Source organism: Colobus angolensis, unplaced genomic scaffold (assembly GCF_000951035.1).
Source record: "Colobus angolensis palliatus isolate OR3802 unplaced genomic scaffold, Cang.pa_1.0 Scaffold38, whole genome shotgun sequence".
Classification (NCBI taxonomy): Eukaryota; Metazoa; Chordata; class Mammalia; order Primates; family Cercopithecidae; genus Colobus; species Colobus angolensis.
This window is the reverse complement of record NW_012117154.1, coordinates 10,237,718-10,256,713: the sequence shown is the minus strand read 5'-3', so window position 1 is coordinate 10,256,713 and position 18,996 is coordinate 10,237,718. Positions and strand designations below refer to the sequence as shown.

Genomic DNA, 18,996 nt, shown 5'->3' with positions numbered 1-18,996 from the left:
ACCCGGGAGGCGGAGCTTGCAGTGAGCTGAGATTCGGCCACTGCACTCCAGCCCGCGCGACAGAGCAAGACTCCGTCTCAAAAAAAAAAACAAAGATACAACATACCAGAATATCTTGGACACAGCTAAGGCAGTGTTAAGAGGGAAATTTTTAGCAATAAATGTCCACATCAAAAAGTTAGAAAGCTCTCAATCAAACAACCTAACATCACAACTAAAATAACTAGAGAACCAAGAGCAAATCAATCCCAAAACTAGCAGAAGACAAGAAATAACCAAAATCAGAGCTGAACTGAAGGAGACTGAGACACAAAAAACCATTCAAAAGATCAACAAATCCAGGGGTTGGTTTTTTGAAAAAATTAATAAAATAGACCACTAGCTAGACTAATAAAGAAGAAAAGAAGAAGATCCAAATAAACATAATTAGAAATGACAGAGGGGATATTACCACTAACCCCACAGAAGTGCAAATAACCATCAGAGAATATTATGAACACCTATATGCAAACTAGAAAATCTGGAAGAAATGGATAAATTCCTGGCTACATACACCCTCCCAAGAGTGAACCAGGAAGAAATTGATTCCCTGAACAGATCAATAACAAGCTCTGAAATTGAATCAGAAATAAATAGGCTACCAACCAAAAAAATCCAGGACCAGATGGATTCACAGCTGTATTGTACCAGATGTACAAAGAAGAGCTAGTACTATTCCTGCTGAATCTATTCCAAAAAATTCAGGACGGGGACTCCTCCCTAACTCATTCTATGAGGACAGTATCATCATAATACCAAAATCTGGCAGAGACACAACAAGAAGAAAAAAAAACTTTAGGCCAAAATCCTTGATGAACATTGATGCAAAAATCCTCAACAAAATACTAGCAAACTGAATCCAGCAGCACATCAAAAAACTTATCCACCATGATCAAGGAGGCTTTATCCCTGGGATGCAAAGTTAGATCAACATATGCAAATCAATAAATGTGATTTATCAAACAAACAGAACTAAAGACAAAAACCATATGATCATCTTAATAGATGCAGAAAAGCCTCTTGATAAAAATTCAACACCATTTCATGTTAAAAACTCTCAATAAACTAGGTATTGAAGGAACATACCTCAAAATAATAAAAGCCATCTATGACAAACCCACAACCAACGTCATACTAAATGGGCAAAAGCTGGAAGCACTCCCCTTGAAAACTGGCACAAGACAAGAATGCCCTTTCTCACCACTCCTATTTAAAATAGTATTGGAAGTCCCGGCCAGAGCAATCAGGCAAAAGAAAGAAATTAAGGGCATCTAAATAGAAAGAGAGGAAGTCAGACTAACCCTGTTTGTGAACAACAATCAACATACAGAAATACTTAAATGTAAAATCCAAAACTATAAAAACCCTGGAAGACAACCTAGGTAATACCTTTAAGGACATAGGAATGGGCACATATTTCATGAAAAAGACACCAAAAGCAATTGCAGCAAAAGCAAAAATTGACAAATATAATCTATTTAATTAAACTAAAGAGCTTCTACACACACAAAAAAAGAGCTTCTACACACACACACACAAAAACTATCAACAAAGTAAACAGAATGGGAGAAAAATTTCACAAACCATGCCTCTAGCAAAGATCTGATATCCAGCATCTATAAGGAACTTAAACAAATCTACAGAAAAAAAGACGCTTTTCAAAAGAAGACATACATGTGGCCAACAAGCATATGAAAAAAAAACCCTCAACATCACTGATTGTTAGAGAAATGCAAATCAAAACCACAGTGAGATACCCTCTCCCATCAGTCAGAATGGCTATTAAAAAGTCAAAAAATGGCCAGGCACAGTGGCTTACACCTGTAATCCCAGCACTTTGGGAGACTGAGGTAAGTGGATCACCTGAGCTAGGAGATCAAGACCAGCCTGGCCAACATGGTGAAACCCCATCTCTATTAAACAAATACAAAAATTAGCCTGGTGTGGTGGTATGTGCCTGTAATCCCAGCTACTCAAGAGGCTGAGACAGGAGAATTGCTTGAACTCAAGAGGTGGAGGCTGCAGTGAGCCAAGATCGAGTCACTGCACTCCAGCCTGGGTGACAGAATGAGATTCCGTCTCAAAAAACAAAACAAAACGAAACAAAAGTCAAAAAATAACAGGTGCTGCCAAGGTTACGGAGAAAAAGGAATGCTTGTACACTGTTGGGGGGAATGTAAATTAGTTCAACCATTGTGGAAAACAGTGTGGTGATTCCTTAGAGACATAAAAACAGAATTACCATTCAACCCAGCAATCCTGTTACTGGGTATATACCCAAACGAATATAAATCATTCTATCATAATGACACATGCATGTGTATGTTCATTACAGCACTATTCACAATAGCAAAGGCATGGAGTCAACCTAAATGCCCATCAGTGGTAGACTCGATAAAGAAAATGTGGTACATATACACCATGAAATATTATGCAAGCATAAAAAAGAATAAGAACATGTCCTTTGCAGGAACATAGGCAAACTATCGTAAGCACCCTGGGATGAAGGGAAAGGCCTTGGGATACAATCCACACATCATGTTTTCCCCTAAAAGTACCACCCCTTTTAGTCCCTGCAGACCCTGGGTTCAGCAGCTTCTCTGAGGCAGCCCCGTTGAGCCCAGGGCTGACCACAGACAAGCACTACTGTCCACAGAACCTCACGCCCAGTGGGGCCAGACGTGGAGGCTGGCAGAGGAGAGAAGCTCCAGGGGCCTCTCCATTAGAAACCAGCTTGCAGGCCACTTAATCTCCTACGATCGGCCTGTACTTGGAAGCTGCTTGTTCTTGGCTGCACATTTGCTTTGTTTGAATCAATCAATCCAAGTCTCTCTCCTCTCCCTACCCCCAACCTTGCCTTTAGGGGAACATCAATATTCATGTAATAAATAAATCACACAAAAAGCTGACTCCCCACTTCCTGCCCTACAGGCCCTTTTTTCTTCCTCAGCCCATGTGCAATCCTGGCTCCCAGCAAGTCCCCAGGGCTGCTTGGTCAATGCAGCCCTGTGTGCAGGCCTGGCAGCCCTGCCGCCCCCGCCCTCGGCCCCCATTGGCTGCCACGGCCTGCAGTGGGCTGCACCAGGGTTCATCCGTCCTCCCTGGTTAGACGGAATAAGAGGCTGCCTCTGCCCACCAGACCTGCCACCCAGGACCCGCAGCAGAGACGAGGCCTGCAGCAAGGAGCCCAGGAAGAGGTGAGACAAGGAAGAGGTGAGAAAGAGCCAGGCCAAGAGGACGCTCAGGAAGAAATGGTTGTTTTCTTTTGGGTGGAAGGGAATGGAGGGGTAGAAACTAAATGGTAGCTTAAAAAGCTCCTTTAGGACAATTGGCAGCACTTCAGAAGTGTCAATAGGATGATGTGTTTTAATCTCTACATTATTGCTGCTTTGTGGACACCTGACTGCATCAGCCCTAGGCAGCTAGAGGTGTTTTGCCATAAATCAGAGAAACTTCAGGTCTCCTGGCCCAGAAGTGATTGCTGACATTTTCCCACTGGTGCTACAAATACTGCCTCTCCTGTAACTATGTGAAGAGTCAAGATTTTGCTTCCCACTGGGGCTGGAAATGATGGAGAACCTAATGCTAGTTTAGTCCATATCCTAAATAAATCCCTTTTCTCCTTGTTACTTTTTCCACCGCCCTGGGTAAGTAACTCTTCAGTTTTCCCGTTTCCCTCAGTTTGAAGTGCCAGGGTGACCACAGCCCCAGGACACCACTCAGAAATTACGTAACAATTACAAATACATTGGGTCAAAGAAATTGGGGTTTTGGTGGGTTTTAACTTTCTTCAGTCTCACAGTTTCTCAGGGAGGTCGAACCCCTAGAGGGAGCCTCACACGCTGGGTGACCGTGTCTTTCTAAGGAGTTAAAGTTCAAGTGTTCTCTTGTTCTCAATGATAAAAGATTAATGTAGGACATTCACAGAATGTGAGAAAGAAATGGATATTTATTTCCATTTCTCTTAAAAGATAAACTATAAACCATCAACTATTTCTTAAGTCAAAGGGAAAAATGTAACAAGAATTTTTTAATTGATTTGTAGCGTGGTTATGAAGAAAACCATATTTTCTAGTGGTTTCTATTAGTGCTCTAATATATGGAATACATGTTTTATGCCTTTCCTTTGTAATAATCCCATTAGTCATAATTCATAGAAAAACAATTTAACCTCCTTTTCCCCAAATCATCATGGACTTTGAGGAGCATCAGAATGATGTAAAAGTGTCTTGTTTTGTTTTGTTCGAAAAAAATACACACACATTCACACACATATATCAATAATTGAAAGCTTGAGTGCAAAGAATAAGAAAAGCATGAAATGTTAAAGATTTTAATCCATCTTAACTGTTCTATTTATGAATTACCAAATTTTTAGGGACTCAAGAGCAAAATAAAGTACACTAATTATTAATAGAATGCCTTTAGCAAAGATCTGGCCAGCACAAAAAAATCTTCAATCCTGTTTCCTTTGGAGGATCAGAAATAAATAAAATTTTTAACATCTAATTCCAAATTATTTTTAAGATGTAAGTCATATATTCAACATGGGAATGATTTTTTAACACTATTTGATTTATTAATTTATTTTTAATTATAACAGTGCAAATGCTCTTATTTGATGATTAGAACTCAAGGCCAAAAGCTGGTAAATTTCTCGGCCTGCCCATCTGTTTTGTGAGACAACTGACAAGGCATCCTTTGTAGAAGGCGCCTCATTCCCAGACTGATTATTTCCTTGGTTTGCAGGCTGTGGCGTAAGGTACTTGCTGTGAGGGAGGTCGGAGGGCTCTTACTTTGACAGCTGCAGAGAAACACCTATTCCTGCCCCCGTCCCAGTCACTGCAGTGAATGAACCAACCTTTCCCTACACTGGAGGCAGAATGCAGGCTCAGCAGCTCAGCTTTCTGCTGGATTCTGTCCCTCCCTGCGACAGAACCACACGCATTTTATCAGTTAAACTTAGGATACATTTTTTTTCCTGGTAGATCAAATAACTTTCCCTGTTATTCTTCAAAAAGATTGTGGCAATTCTACCATATTTATTTTTCCAGATGAATTTTACAGCTGTTTTTGTCATGTCACCCATCCAAAAAAATTCCATCACTGTTATTAAAAATAATTTAAATTTACATATGAATTTAAAGGAAAAACTTCCTACATTTTATGTTCCTCCGAATCTCTTGGAAGGACCTGCATTTTTCTTCCTAAACTTAGTCTTAGATCACATGCTATTTCTATACGAATAGGATATTTTGCACTGGATTTTCTACTTCTTTATTGATAGAATATAGGAATGCTATTGATTTTTGTCTCCTTATTTTGCTCCTAGTCACTGTCTCATTTTCAGATTGATTTTAACAGCTTGCAGTCGATGGTTTGCTCACCTGCACTCTACTGCCTCATCTTGGAGCCTTATAAGAACAGAGAGGGACCCTGTGGGGAGGAAGCAGAAATTTTTGTTTTGTTTTTTTTTTTTTTTAGACGGAGTCTCGCTCTGTCGCCCAGGCTGGAGTGCAGTGGCCGGATCTCAGCTCACTGCAAGCTCCGCCTCCCGGGTTCACGCCATTCTCCTGCCTCAGCCTCCTGAGCAGCTGGGACTACAGGCGCCCGCCACCACGCCCGGCTAGTTTTCTGTATTTTTTAGTAGAGATGGGGTTTCACTGTGTTAGCCAGGATGGTCTCGATCTCCTGACCTCGTGATCCGCCCGTCTCGGCCTCCCAAAGTGCTGGGATTACAGACTTGAGCCACCATGCCCGGCCGGAAGCAGAAATTTAACCCCTGAATTCCTTTGCTGCTCTGCCTCTGTATTTTTGCTAAAGATTCCCTGTTGGACCAACCCAACCAGAAGCCAGAGGGCATGGGAATATACCCCTGTGGCTCACAGAGACAGAGAAGGCAGGCTCACATCTGTCCAAGAGGCAGGTGGAAGGATTGATAAAGGTGCAAATTCCCAGAATGCGCCTCCAGGCCATGCCTGCTGCTCTGAGCTTGAAAAGAGTGCCAGGGCCAGTCCATCCCCCTTGTCTGGGTTGAGGTCTGTATTGATAACATGTGAAATGTGTTATGATGAGATATAGATGAGAAGGCATCTTTCCTTTACGAGCCCCTAGGATGTCTGAGCTGGAGAAAGCCATGGTGGCCCTCATCGACATTTTCCACCAATATTCTGGAAGGGAGGGAGACAAGCACAAGCTGAAGAAATCTGAACTGAAGGAGCTCATCAACAATGAGCTTTCCCATTTCTTAGAGGTGAGTCTTGCTTTTTACACTTGACACTTTCTTCCTCTCCTCTTAAAAAGCCACTGGTACGCCGGCTTTATCTTCTCAGCTGCACCGAAGGTGATTTCCTTCCAGGACGCCTGGGCTGCTTCTGCAAACTTGTTTGAGTAACGGAACCCTCAGTGTGGGACTGGCTCATATGGGCCCCTTGTCTTCACGTCCTTATCAACCATCTTGCGTACAATCGGTGCATCAAGGTCCCGAAGGCCAAAGCTTCCCAAATAATGCTGGACTCATTACTTACCACGGGCCAAAGTGAACATAAAAGGGAACTGTTAAAAATAAGCTTCAGGAATGTTTTTAGGAAAAGGATGTATTTTGGCTGAGCTAGATGTTTAGTATTTATTTACTATGGAGATAAGATATGCCAGACTTTCACTCAGTAAACACTGACTGAGCACTAATGATATGCAGGCATGACAGACATGGCTTCTGCTCTGGGGCACGCAGCCTGGCACATGGATGAATGACCATGACTGGCTTCACTGAGGGCATGACGGGGTCTGTACACATCCTTTGGAAGCCCCAGGGCTTTGCAGGAGGCTCCGTGGAGTAACAGATGTTGGTGAGGAACTGTCTTTCGTTGGGGCCCCTACTTTAGGGAGCTGTATGAGGGTTCCTGGTGAGCCCTGTTCTTCAGGCAGTTCCTGCTGTGGCTTGTGGTGGAAGTATGTCCAGACCCTTGCATCAGGACTCATTTTCCTACCCACTCTCTCCACTGTCCTCGGATCAGACCCACCTGTCTTTACTGCCCACCTCATGCCCTCATGGAAGTGAACTCCGATCCCCCTGGTACCTGATGCTCTCTTAGAACCAAGGCTGGCTGGAGGCAAGCCTTGAGCCAGAGTGAAGCACCGGCGGTGTCCATGTGTGAGATGCAATGAAGGGCTTCCTGGGTCACCGATATGAGCAATCACAAATGGGAGAAATGACCAGAAAATGAGCCAGTGCACTAGTGTCTCACCAAGTCCTGATTCCAGCATAAATACTAGGGCAGGGCTCTGCTGCATGGGGATGGGGAACTGCCCTCCTAAGCTGGCCAAGCCTCTCAGTGCAAGACAGCAAGCCCTGGGCTCCAGCAGCCCAGCAGTCCATGTTTTCAGGGCAGGGGGAGAGGGGCTGGCTGGTTCTCCTGTCCGCACTTCCACCAAACACCGCACCACTGTGAATGGTTCAGAGTGGAGCAGACAGGCCTGCAAGCTTGCAGGGGGCATCCCCACGTCTGATTCCAGGACTGGTTTTCTCAGGCATTCAAGTCCACAGAGTGACAGCAGTCCCACTCACACATGCAGTTTTCTAGTTCCACCAATCCTGCCTTCTGACTTGATCTGAAAGTCCCAGGTTCTTCTGAACAAGGGCTGTTGTGAGGATGAAATGGGACAGTGCTTAAGTGCTTAACATATAGTGAAAGCTCAACTAATAGTACCTATTATTAATTATTTTTATACATAGAAAAAGCTTAGCATGTGGGAATCTCAATTTGTAAATGACAAATAATTCACGGTAAGCATTTCAAGGCATCACGAACATTTGCTGCCTGGTTTTATCAAGGTAATTTCAGTTCAGAAGCAGATCTATAATGTAATTGAAGTTAGTGCCCTGCTCCTGCCCATCCACAGGTGCTTCCCCACCCCTACCCCCGTGGAGTTACAATCTTCTGTATGTTTTGTTTATTTAGTTTTTGAGATAAGGTCTTGCTCAGTCACCCAGGCTGGAGTGCAGTGGTGCAATCTTGGCTCACTGCAGCCTCAACCTCCCAGGCTCAAGCAATCCTCCCGCCTCAGCCTCCTGAGTATCTGGGAACATGGGCATATGGACCACACCCAGATAATTGTTTTTTTTTTTTCTTTGTAAAGATGGAGTCTCCCTGTGTTGCCCAGGCTGGTCTCAAACTTCCTGGGCTCAAGTGATACTCCTGCCTCAGCTTCCCAAAGTGCTGGGATTACAGGTGTGAACCACCATGCCCGACCCCTGTGTGTCTTATAACCAAGGTGGCTGTTATACATCACACTTGACTTCTTCAGGCCAAGCCTTCCTGTCCCGGGGAATTGTTACTCTGCTCTTCATCAGTGTTCAATACCCAAATATTTCCCACTACATTTGTAGCCCTGCACTGTGGTTGTTCCTCTGAGGCTTTGTACATCACTTAATAGCCACGCCATTCATTCAGCTCCAATGTCAGGCAGAACTGTCAGGAAAAAGTTTCATGACACCTAGAAAGCAATTCAAATGGGAAAAAGAATACAGGGTTAACAAATCTAGGATGTTCCCAAGAGTTACTTCAGCAACAAAGAAGACTTTCAAAACATTACATTCTACTGGAAGTCTTTAAGACAGGGACTTCCACACAGAACACATGAAAAGTTTAGGAGGGCCAAAAGTTTATTTTTATTTCAAGACATTTGTTAGGGCTGATCTAGACCATATTCTTTTTTTTTTTTTTCCTCAGGTATTTTAAGTAAGATAACAACCTTCAGTTTTTCACCTCTTGGCTGTTCCATTCAGCCTTTTCCAGTAGCCCAGGGCCAGATACTGACCCCCAGAGACTTCTACTTGGACAACAGCCCCCTGGTCACATGAGACATCTTTCCTGATATTTTGCATTTAATGTTCTCAGGTTATTTCAGTCACAAATTATCAGAGTCACTCAACTTTTAATCATGTTTTGATGGTCCAAAATTCCATTTAAAAACAAGGTTGGCAACTTCTTTTATCTCTCTTAGGAAATCAAAGAGCAAGAGGTTGTGGACAAAGTCATGGAAACACTGGACAGTGATGGAGATGGCGAATGTGACTTCCAGGAATTTATGGCCTTTGTTGCCATGGTTACCACTGCCTGCCACGAGTTCTTTGAACACGAGTGAGATTAGAAAACAGCCAAGCCGTTCCCGTAACAGAGATGGTCGCACAAGAAAGCAGACAGCAAGGGCTTGCGGCCTAGTAGGAGCCGAGCTTTCCAGCCGTGTTGTAGCTAATTAGGAAGCTTGATTTGCTTTGTGAGTGAAAAATTGAAAACCTCTTTCCAAAGGCTGTTTTAACAGCCTACATCATTCTTTCTGCTATATTAGGCCTGTGTGTAAGCTGACTGGCCCCATGGACTCTTGTTAACAGTCACTTAGGAGTCAGGTCTCAGTGATAAAGCGTGCACTGTGCAGCCCGCCATGGCCGTGTAGACCCTAACCCGGAGGGAACCCTGGCTACAGAAATTACCCTGGGGCACCCTTAAAGCTTCCGTTACCTTTAAAAAACAAAGCCTTATCCAGCATCATTGGAAAACACTGCTGTTCTTTAAATGCGTTCCTCATCCATGCAGGTAACACCTGGTTGGCTGGTGTGACCCTGCAAGGGCGTGGTGGCCTCGGCCTGCTTCCCGGGATGCGCCGGACCACCAGGTGAACACTCAATGCTGGCAGCCCTCCTGAAAAAGCAACTCGGTCAGAACTCGGAACCCGAGCCAGCTCTGGGGGCTCCAGCGCGGCCTCCGTGCCCCATGCGACTCAAGTCGCAGCTGCAGGATCCTCGCCTCCAATGTGCCTCCAGCACATGCGGCTTCCGAGGGCACTACCGGGGCTCTGAGCCACCAAGAGGGCCTGCGTTCAATAAAAAGAGCGCAGCTTGGGAGGCTGAGGCAGGCGGATCACAAGGTCAGGAGTTGGAGACCAGCCTGACCAACACGGTGAAACCCCGTCTCTACTAAAAATACAAAAATTAGCCGGGTGTGGTGGCGGGAGCCTGTAATCCCAGCTACTCGGGAGGCTGAGGCAGGAGAATCGCTCCAACCCCGAGGCCGAGGTTGCAGTGAGCCGAGATCGCGCCACCGCACTCCAGCCTGGGCGACAGAGCGAGACTCTGTCTCAGAAAAAAAAAAAAAAGTGCAGCAACAGCGCCCAGGCGCCATCGAAAGGGAAGGCAAGCAAAGAACGTGGATCCCCACTGGCCCCGCCACAGGGAGGCTTCTTCCCCAGGGGCTTCCGGCCACTCCACAGGGGACTTCCGGCGGGTTGGGTCACGTGCTCTTCCCTAAGCCAATCACCAGGAAGGGGAGCTGCCAATGGTCCAGGGTACTCACGTGCCTGTCCATGATGCACCTGGGCCACCAGCCCCATTACCGGTGTTCACTGCGCTCCCGGTGCTCGGTGGCCTTCATCTCCGAAACCTCACGCTCCTCAGCGTCCCTCTGTGCCCTCTGAACAGTCGTGGGTAAAACAGGAAGTCCTTCCTGTCCCAGGCAGTGTGGGAGGCCCAGAGGCTCACAGGGCCCGAGGCTGGGTGGGGCAGAGGCAGGAACCACAGCTGTGATGCCGGAGAGATGGGGTGGTGAGAGGGGCCTGGGAGCGAGCGGCCAGCCAGAGGGGTCCCAGCGAGGCCACTTCTTCCTGCCGCCTGGGGAGTCCCCAGAGCCCGATGCTCACTTCTCGCTCAGCTCTCGCCGTCTGGAAATTCTTGGTTACTTTTGGCCAAGGGGTGATGTTTTCATTTTGCACCGGGCCCTGCAAGGCTGGTCCTGGTGCGTGCTCCCGGCTGGGGAGCAGGAGGCCAAGCTTGGGAGACCCAGGGTGTGACGCTGAGCTGGGGGGTAGGAGGGGCGCTGCTGCCGGGGTCAGCTCTGGGCTGCCCTTGACGGAGATCCCCGCCTGCCACCTGCATTCCTCCCCAGAGGATGCTCTGCCGCCTCCGCGGAAAGTTGAATTGGCCCTTCCAGAGCCTCCTCTGCCCACATTGATCCAAGAATCCCAAGGTGACTAAGTCCCCAGAAGCCTACTCTGCTTCTAAACCAGATAGGGAGAACACTGGCCCTCCACGGAGCTTGGCTCCAGCCCCATCTCTCAGGGACTCCCAGGGCAGCTTCTGAGCACAGGGGGTCTGGGGGGTCTCCTCCAATCAAATGCCGTTAGCTCCAAGTTGTAAATGCCAACTGTCCTCTCCTGGCAGTCCCTAGCTGAGTGTGACCCACCCTCACCCAGAGGCACCTTCCAGTTCCATGAGTGGGTGGTGGTAGTCCCCACAGCCTGGTGGCCAGCACAGGCCCGGCCTACCCCAAAGGCTGCCTCCAGCAGCCCCAGGTGGACAGGGGATGGGCTCGGGCAAGGAGGTGGGGGAAACCCGCCCCCAGCTTTGACCAGGAGCACATGGAGCTCGCTCAGACCTGAAGGGCGGGACCAAGGTGTGAAGTCTGTTTTCATGAACCTGTTGCCCAGGCTGCCATTTCCACGGCCCAGTTCAGCCACAGAATTTTCTGTGCTCCATCAGTTTGTCCGTTTGATCCGCAAGATTCTGGGCCACAGCCACTTTGCAAATCTGTCCCTGCCAGCAGTGTTGGTCTCTCAGGGTGGAAACCCTGGGGCCAAGCTGAGGACCCCATTTGTTGACTTGCAGTGAGAAGGTGCTGTTGAGAAGCTGGGCTGCGAGAACCCCCGATCTCTGGACCCCGTGGACCATCCTCTGCAGGCTGTTGTCCCTGCCAGAAGTACAAGCAACACAATTGCCAGACTTCCTGCTACCAAGAGGAGGAATCATCATCTAATAATTGGATTGTGGGGGGTAAGGCCTTGGGCCCCCAGGCAGTATCTGGCCATGCCCCACCTGTACCCACCAGTGGGGACAGAGAGAGCAGAAAGGCTATTGGGCTGTCAAGCCCTGGGCTCTGTGCTTTCCTGACCCCATGCTTCTGCCTGGGGAAAAGGGAGCAGTGAGGAGGGAAGTGGAGAGTGGGTGATCCTGGGCTCCGCTGGCACTCTGTCAAGCTCTGGCTCTCTCTTGCCCACTGTTCCAGCTCCCCACCTCTGCAGGGCCCCAGGCCTGTTCAGCCAGACCCTGCTCCTCTTGCAACCAACAAGGAAATAAATTCCCCCCAGGCTGGCTGGGGCCCTACTTGGGTATCTCCATTATGGACAGTTTGTCTCCACAGCATGACACCCTGTGAGCCCCATGGGCCCATTACTGTTCCCTGCAGCTCTGCCCTGTGAGGCCCCATCCTGGTCTCCAAGGCAAGATGGGGACCCTTGAGCCTACATGCCCCCAGCCAAGACCCTGGAGAGGGTTTGGAGACTCTTGTTAGGAAGTTGTGGGAGACAGCTGGGTTTGTTTGCTTTTGTTTTGGGGTTCTTAAATTTAGGGATCCCACCCTTATCTTGTGCAGACCCAAATCAGATTTTTGTAATTGCAGACAGATGGAAGTGTTTGGGCATCAGAGGAAGGTTGCACTGGCCCTTCATCCAGTGGGAACTTCTACACACAGATATCACTTTCTGCCCACAATTGAGACTCCCATGTAGGTTCCACTAGCCCTGTCCCACAAGAGCCCAGATATTTCCTGGCAGTATTTCTTTACCAAGAACTGGGCTGCCTTGGGGACCAGGTGGGTGAGCACAAGGGATGCCTGGCCTCTCTGTCGTGAGACCCCCCTTAATTATGACCCTCACAGCCATGGCCACCAGCAACCTGGCAGGCAAGACAATGGCACAACCTCCTTTCACTGCATTTAGGGAGAAAACGGCCGGCCTCTCTCTGAAGGAGTGCAGAAAATACACATTATTCAAGCAAGTTAACATGAGGCAAGCCTAGAGCTTTTACACAGGGCTGGATGTTGAGAAGAGAGCTAAGGATGAGGCTTGCACTCTCCTTGGGAAAATAGCCCAAAGCCCCCAGGATCTAAACCTTGTAGGAAGGAGGCCAGACTTGGCTGGGCTAGAAAGAGTTTTTCCGATGTCTCCTTAACCCAGCACCCCTAATTTAAAATACAGATCCCTGAGGTGCATCTCAGGAGTTCAGGAGGCCAGTCCCGAACTTTTCCTCTTCAGTGAGGAGGTGGGGGATACTACAGAGGGCATATTGGGTCCCATGGCCCCCTACAGCTCACTGCATTAAGAGGAAATTTATAGCACTAAATGCCAACTTCAAAAAGCTAGGGAGATCTCAAATTGACATCCTAACATCACAACTAAAAGAACTAGAGAACCAAGAGCAAACAAACCCCAAAGCTAGCAGAAGACAAGAAATAACCAAGATTAGTGTAGGGAAAAGAGAGAAAGATCAGACTGTTACTGTCTCTTAATGCTGCTTTAGCTGCATCCCAGATATTCTGGTATATTGTCTCTTTGTTCTCATTAGTTTCAAATAAGTTCTTGATTTTTGCCTTAATTTTATTGTTTACCCAGGAGTCATATAGGAGCAGGCTGTTCAATTTCCATGTAGTTGTGTGGTTTTCAGTGAGTTTCTTAATCTTGAGTTCCATTTTGATTATGCAGGTCCTTGGTATGCTGAGTACTGGTCTCCTGGGCCCACTGTTGTTTCTGTATACTTTGTCTCTGTGTCTTATTTCTTTTCTCAGTCTCTCGTCCCACCTCACGAGATATACCCACACGTGTGGAGGGGCAGGCCACCCCTTCAGATGAGAGCAGAACTGAAGGAAATAGAGATGTGAAAAACACTTCAAAAAACTCAACGAATCCAGGAAAAAAATAATAAAATAGATAGACTGCTAGCTAGACTAATAAAGAAATGTGAGAATAATCAAATGGACACAATGAAAATGATAAAGAGAATATCACCATTGACCCCACGGAAATACAAACAGCCATTAGAGAATACTACAAACATCTCTATGCACATAAACTAGAAAATGTAGCAGAAATTGATAAATTCCTGGATACACAGACCCTCCCAAGACTGAATCACTTGCTTACCAACCAAAAAAAGCCCAGGACCATAAGAATTTACAGCTGAATTCTACCAGAGGTACTAAGAGGAGCTGGTACCATTTCCTCTGAAAGTATTCCGAACAATAGAAAAGGAAGGACTCCTCCCTAACTCATTTTATGAGACGAGCATCATCCTGATACCAAAACCTGGCAGAGATAAAAAAAAAAAAAAAACAAAAAAACTTCAGATCAATATGACTGATGAACATTCATACAAAAATTCTCAATAAAATACTGGCAAACCAAATCCAGCAAGACATCAAAAACCTTATCCCACCATGATCAAGGTAGCTTCATCCCTGGGATGCAAGGCTGGTTCTACATATGCAAATCAATAAACATAATTCATCACATAAATGGAACTAAAGACAAAAATCACATGATTATATCAATAGACACAGAAAAGGCCTTCAATAAAATTCAACATCCCTTTATGCTAATACTTTCAATAAACTGGATATTGAAGGAATATACCTCAAAATAATGAGCTATTTATGACAGATCCACAGCCAAAATCATACTGAATAAGCAAAAGCTGGAAGCATTCCCCTTGAAAACTGGCACAAGACAAGGATGCCCCCTCTCACCACTCCTATTCAACATAATATTGGAAGTTATGGCAAGGGAATCAGGCAAGAGAAAGAAATAATGGATATTCAGATAGGAAGACAGGAAGTAAAACTGTCTCTGTTCACAGATGACATGATCTTATATCCAGAAAACCCCATTGTCTCAGCCCAAAAGGTTTGTTTGTTTGAGACAGAGTCTCGCTCTGTTGCCAGGCTGGAGTACAGTGGCACAATCTCGGCTCACTGCAACCACTGCCTCCCAGGTTCAAGCAATTCTCCTGCCTTAGCCTCCTGAGTAGCTGGGACTACAGGCACGCACCACCACGCCTGGCTAATTTTTGTATTTTTAGTAGAGATGGGGTTTCACCATACTGTCAAGGCTGGTCTTAAACTGCTGACCTTGTGATCCACCCACTTCGGCATCCCAAAGTGATGGGATTACAGGCGTGAGCCACCAGCCCAGCCTCCAAAAGCTGCTTAAACTGATAAGCAACTTCAGCAAAGTCTCAGGATACAAAATCAATGTGCAAAAGTTACAAGCATTTCTCTACACCAACAGACAAGGCAGAGTGCCAAATTGTAAGTGAACTTCCATTCACAATTGCTTCAAAGAGAATAAAATACCTAGGAATACTGTTAACAAGGGAAGTGAAGGACTTCTTTGAGGAGAACTACAAACCACTACTCAAGGAAATCAGAGAAGACACAAACAAATGGAAAAACATTCCATGCTCATGGATAGGAAGAATCAATCTTGTGAAAATGGCCATACTGCCCAAAGTAATTTATAGATTCAGTGCTATTACCATTAGACTACCATTCACACGCTTCACATAATTAGAAAAAAAAAAAGCTATTTTTAGACTACCATTCACATGCTTCACATAATTAGAAAAAAAAAGCTATTTTGAAATTGATATGGTACCAAAAAAAGCCCATATAGCCAAGACAATCCTAAGCAAAAAGAACAAAGTTGGAGGCATAATGCTACTGGACTTCAAGCTATACAACAAGGCTACAGTAACTAAAACAGCATGGTAGTGGTACAAAAACAGACACATAGACCAGTGGAACAGGATAGAGAACCCAGAAGATCACCCATCTACAACCATCTGATCTTCGACAAACATGACAAAAACAAGCAATAGGGAAAGGATTCCCTATTTAATAAATGTTGCAGGGAGAACTGGCTATCCATATGCAGAAAGTTAAAACTGGACCCCTTCCTTACACCTTATACAAAAATTAACTCAAGATGGATTAAAGACTTAAATGTAGAATTCCAAACTATAAAAACCCTAGAAGAAAATCTAGGCAATACCATTCAGGACATAGGCACGGACGAAGATTTCAAGATGAAAACATCAAAAGCAATTGCAACAAAAGCAAAAGAAAATTGACAAATAGGATCTAATTAAACTGAAGAGCCTCTGCACAGCAAAAGAAACTATCATCAGAGTGAACAGACCACCTACAGAATGGAGAAAATTTTTGCAATCTATTCATCTGACAAAGATCCAATATCTAGAATCTACAAGGAACTTAAAACAAATTTACAAGAAAAAAACAACCTCATTAAAAAGTGGGCAAAGGACATGAACAGACACCTTTCAAAAGAAGACATTCATGTGGCCAACAAATATATGGAAAAAAGCTCAATATCTAATCCTTTTTTAATAAAAAAGATCATTAGAGAAATGCAAGTCGGAACCACAAATGAGATACCACTATCTCACACTAGTCAGAATGGCAACTACTAAAAAGTCAAAAAACAACAGATGCTGGTGGGCTGTCCAGCATGTAACTGTCCAGCATGTAACTGTACAGAATACTGTAGGCAATTGTAATGCAATGTTCTTTGTGTATCTAAACACATGTCCAAATATAGAAAAGGTACAGTAAAAAATACAGTATAAAAGATAAAAATCGGTACATTTGTGTAGGGCACTCAGTCCATTGTATATTGCTTCTAACAGAATACCTGAAACTGGCTAAATTATAAGAAAAAATGAATTTATTTCTTAGAATTACAGCAGCTGAGAAGTCCAAGGTTGAGGGCCACATCTAGTCAGGGTCTTCTTGCTGGTAGGGACTCTCTGCAGACTCCCAAGGTAGTGCAGGGCATCATATGGTGGGGGCGCTGAGCATGCTTGCTCAGGTCCTTCTTCCTCTTCTTACAAAGCTATCAGCCCCATTCCCATGATAATCCATTAATCTATCAATCCTTGAATAGATCCAATCACCTCTTAAGGGCCCCACCTCTCAATACTGCCACATTGGGTATCACTCAAATCATAGTAAGTACTTACCATTAATTGAGCTGGTAGAACTTGAAGTTATTTTGGGTGTGAGTGGTGAGTGAATGTGAAAGCCTACGACATTACCGTACACTACTGTAGACTTTATAAATATTGTAAACTTAGACTACACTAAACATATATTTTTCTTCAATAATAAATTAACCTTAGCTTACTGTAACTTAATAAACTTTCAAATGTTTTTAAGTTTTTGACTATTTTGTAAAAACATTTAGCTTAAAACACATTGTACAACTGTGCAAAACATTTTTAGACATCTTTATAAACTTTTTTCTCTAAAAATTTTATTTTTTACATTTTAAACTTTATTAAAAGCTAAAAACTTTCAATAAACTAGGTATTGATGGACCATATCTCAAAATAATAAGAGCTATTTATGACATCCCACAGCCAATATCATACTGAATGGGCAAAAACTAGGAAGGATTCCCTTTGAAAAGTGGCACAGGACAAGGATGCTCTTTCTCACCACTCCTACTCAACATACTATTGGAAGTTTTGGTCAGGGCAAACAGGCAAGGAAAAGAAACAAAGTGTATTCAAATAGGAAGAGAGGAAGTCAAATTGTCTCTGTTTGCAGATGACATGATTGTATATTTAGAAAATCCCATCATCTCAGCCCAAAGTCTCCTTATGCTGATAAGCAACTTCAGCAAAGTTTCCGTATGCAAAATCAATGTGCAAAAGTCACGAGCATTCCTATACATCAGTAGACAAACAGAGAGCCAAATGATGAGTGAACTCCCATTCACAATTGCTACTAAGAGAATGAAATACCTAGGAATACAACTTACAAGGGATGTGAAGGAGGACCTCTTCAATGAGAACTACAAACCACTACTCAAGGGAATAAGAGAGGACACAAACAAATGGAAAAATATTCCATGTTCATGGATAGGAAGAACCAATATCGTGAAAATGGCCATACTGCCCAAAATAATTTATAAATTCAATGCTATCCCCATCAAGCTACCATTGACTTTCTTCACAGAATTAGAAAAAAACACTTTAAATTTCATATTGAACCAAAAAGAGCCTGCATAGGCAAGACAATCCTAAGTAAAAAGGACAAAGTTGGAGGCATTATGCTACCTGACTTCAAACTATACTACAAGGCTACAGTAACCAAAACAGCAGGGCACTGGTACCAAAACAGATATATAGACCAATGGAACAGAACAGAGGCCTCAGAAATAACCTCACACATCTACAACCATCTGATCTTTGACACACTTGATAAACACAAGCAATGGGGAAAGGATTCTCTATTTAATAAATGGTATTGGGAAAACTGGCTAGCCATATGCAGAAAACTGAAACTGGACCCCTTCCTTACACCTTATACAAAAATTAACTCAAGATGGATTAAGGACTTAAACCTAATACCTAAAACTATAAACACCCTAGAAGAAAACCTAGGCAATACCATTCAGGACATAAGCATGGGCAAAGACTTCATGACTAAAACACCAAAAGCAATGGCAACGAAAGCCAAAATTGACAAATGGGATCTAATTAAACTAAAGAGCTTCCGCACAGCAAAAGAAACTATCATAAGAGTGAACAGGCAACCTACAGAATGGGAGAAAATTTTTGCAATCTATCCATCTGACAAAGGGCTAATATCCGGAATCTACAAAGAACTTAAACAAATTTACAAGAAAAAAACAACCCCATCAAAAAGTGGGCAAAGGATATCAACAGTCACTTCTCAAAAGAAGACATTTATGTGGCCAACAAATATATGAAAAATGTTTGTTGAAAAGTGTTTGATGAAAAATCATCACTGGTCATTAGAGAAATGCACATCAAAACCACAATGAGATACCATCTCATGCCAGTTAGAATGGCAATCATTAAAAAGTCAGGAAACAACAGAAGATGGAGAGGATGTGGAGAAACAGGAACGCTTTTACACTGTTGGGAGTGTAAATTAGTTCAACCGCTGTGGAAGACAGTGTGGCAATTCCTCTCCCAGAAATACCTTTTGACCCAGCAATCCCATTATTGGGTATATACCCAAAGGATTATAAATCATTCTCCTATAAAGACACATGCACACGTATGTTTATTGCAGCACTGTTCAC

General features: G+C 44.4%; 1 protein-coding gene and 1 pseudogene across 5 annotated transcripts in view; both read left to right on the top strand.

The window, feature by feature from the left end:
- Positions 1 to 3,056: 3,056 nt before the first annotated feature.
- Positions 3,057 to 9,592, top strand: S100B (S100 calcium binding protein B). 4 transcript variants are annotated; one of them, XM_011954207.1, is made up of 3 exons: positions 3,057 to 3,252; positions 6,154 to 6,292; positions 9,046 to 9,592. In XM_011954207.1, exons 2-3 carry the CDS (start codon positions 6,155 to 6,157, stop codon positions 9,184 to 9,186), a joined length of 279 nt encoding a protein of 92 aa, XP_011809597.1. In that variant the 5' UTR covers positions 3,057 to 3,252; position 6,154; the 3' UTR covers positions 9,187 to 9,592. The 4 variants fall into 4 exon arrangements, with proteins under 4 accessions (XP_011809597.1, XP_011809598.1, XP_011809600.1 ...); XM_011954208.1 differs by having other exon boundaries at positions 3,162 to 3,252; positions 6,147 to 6,292; positions 9,046 to 9,588; XM_011954210.1 differs by having other exon boundaries at positions 3,166 to 3,236; positions 9,046 to 9,588.
- The window catches only part of LOC105520453, a 20,946-nt pseudogene continuing 5,603 nt past the window's right edge, over positions 3,654 to 18,996 (top strand). Inside the window, exons 1-2 of the transcript XR_001003138.1 lie at positions 3,654 to 3,664; positions 7,679 to 7,682. The product of XR_001003138.1 is annotated as a 40S ribosomal protein S24 pseudogene (transcript). The remainder of the gene's footprint in view (positions 3,665 to 7,678; positions 7,683 to 18,996) is intronic.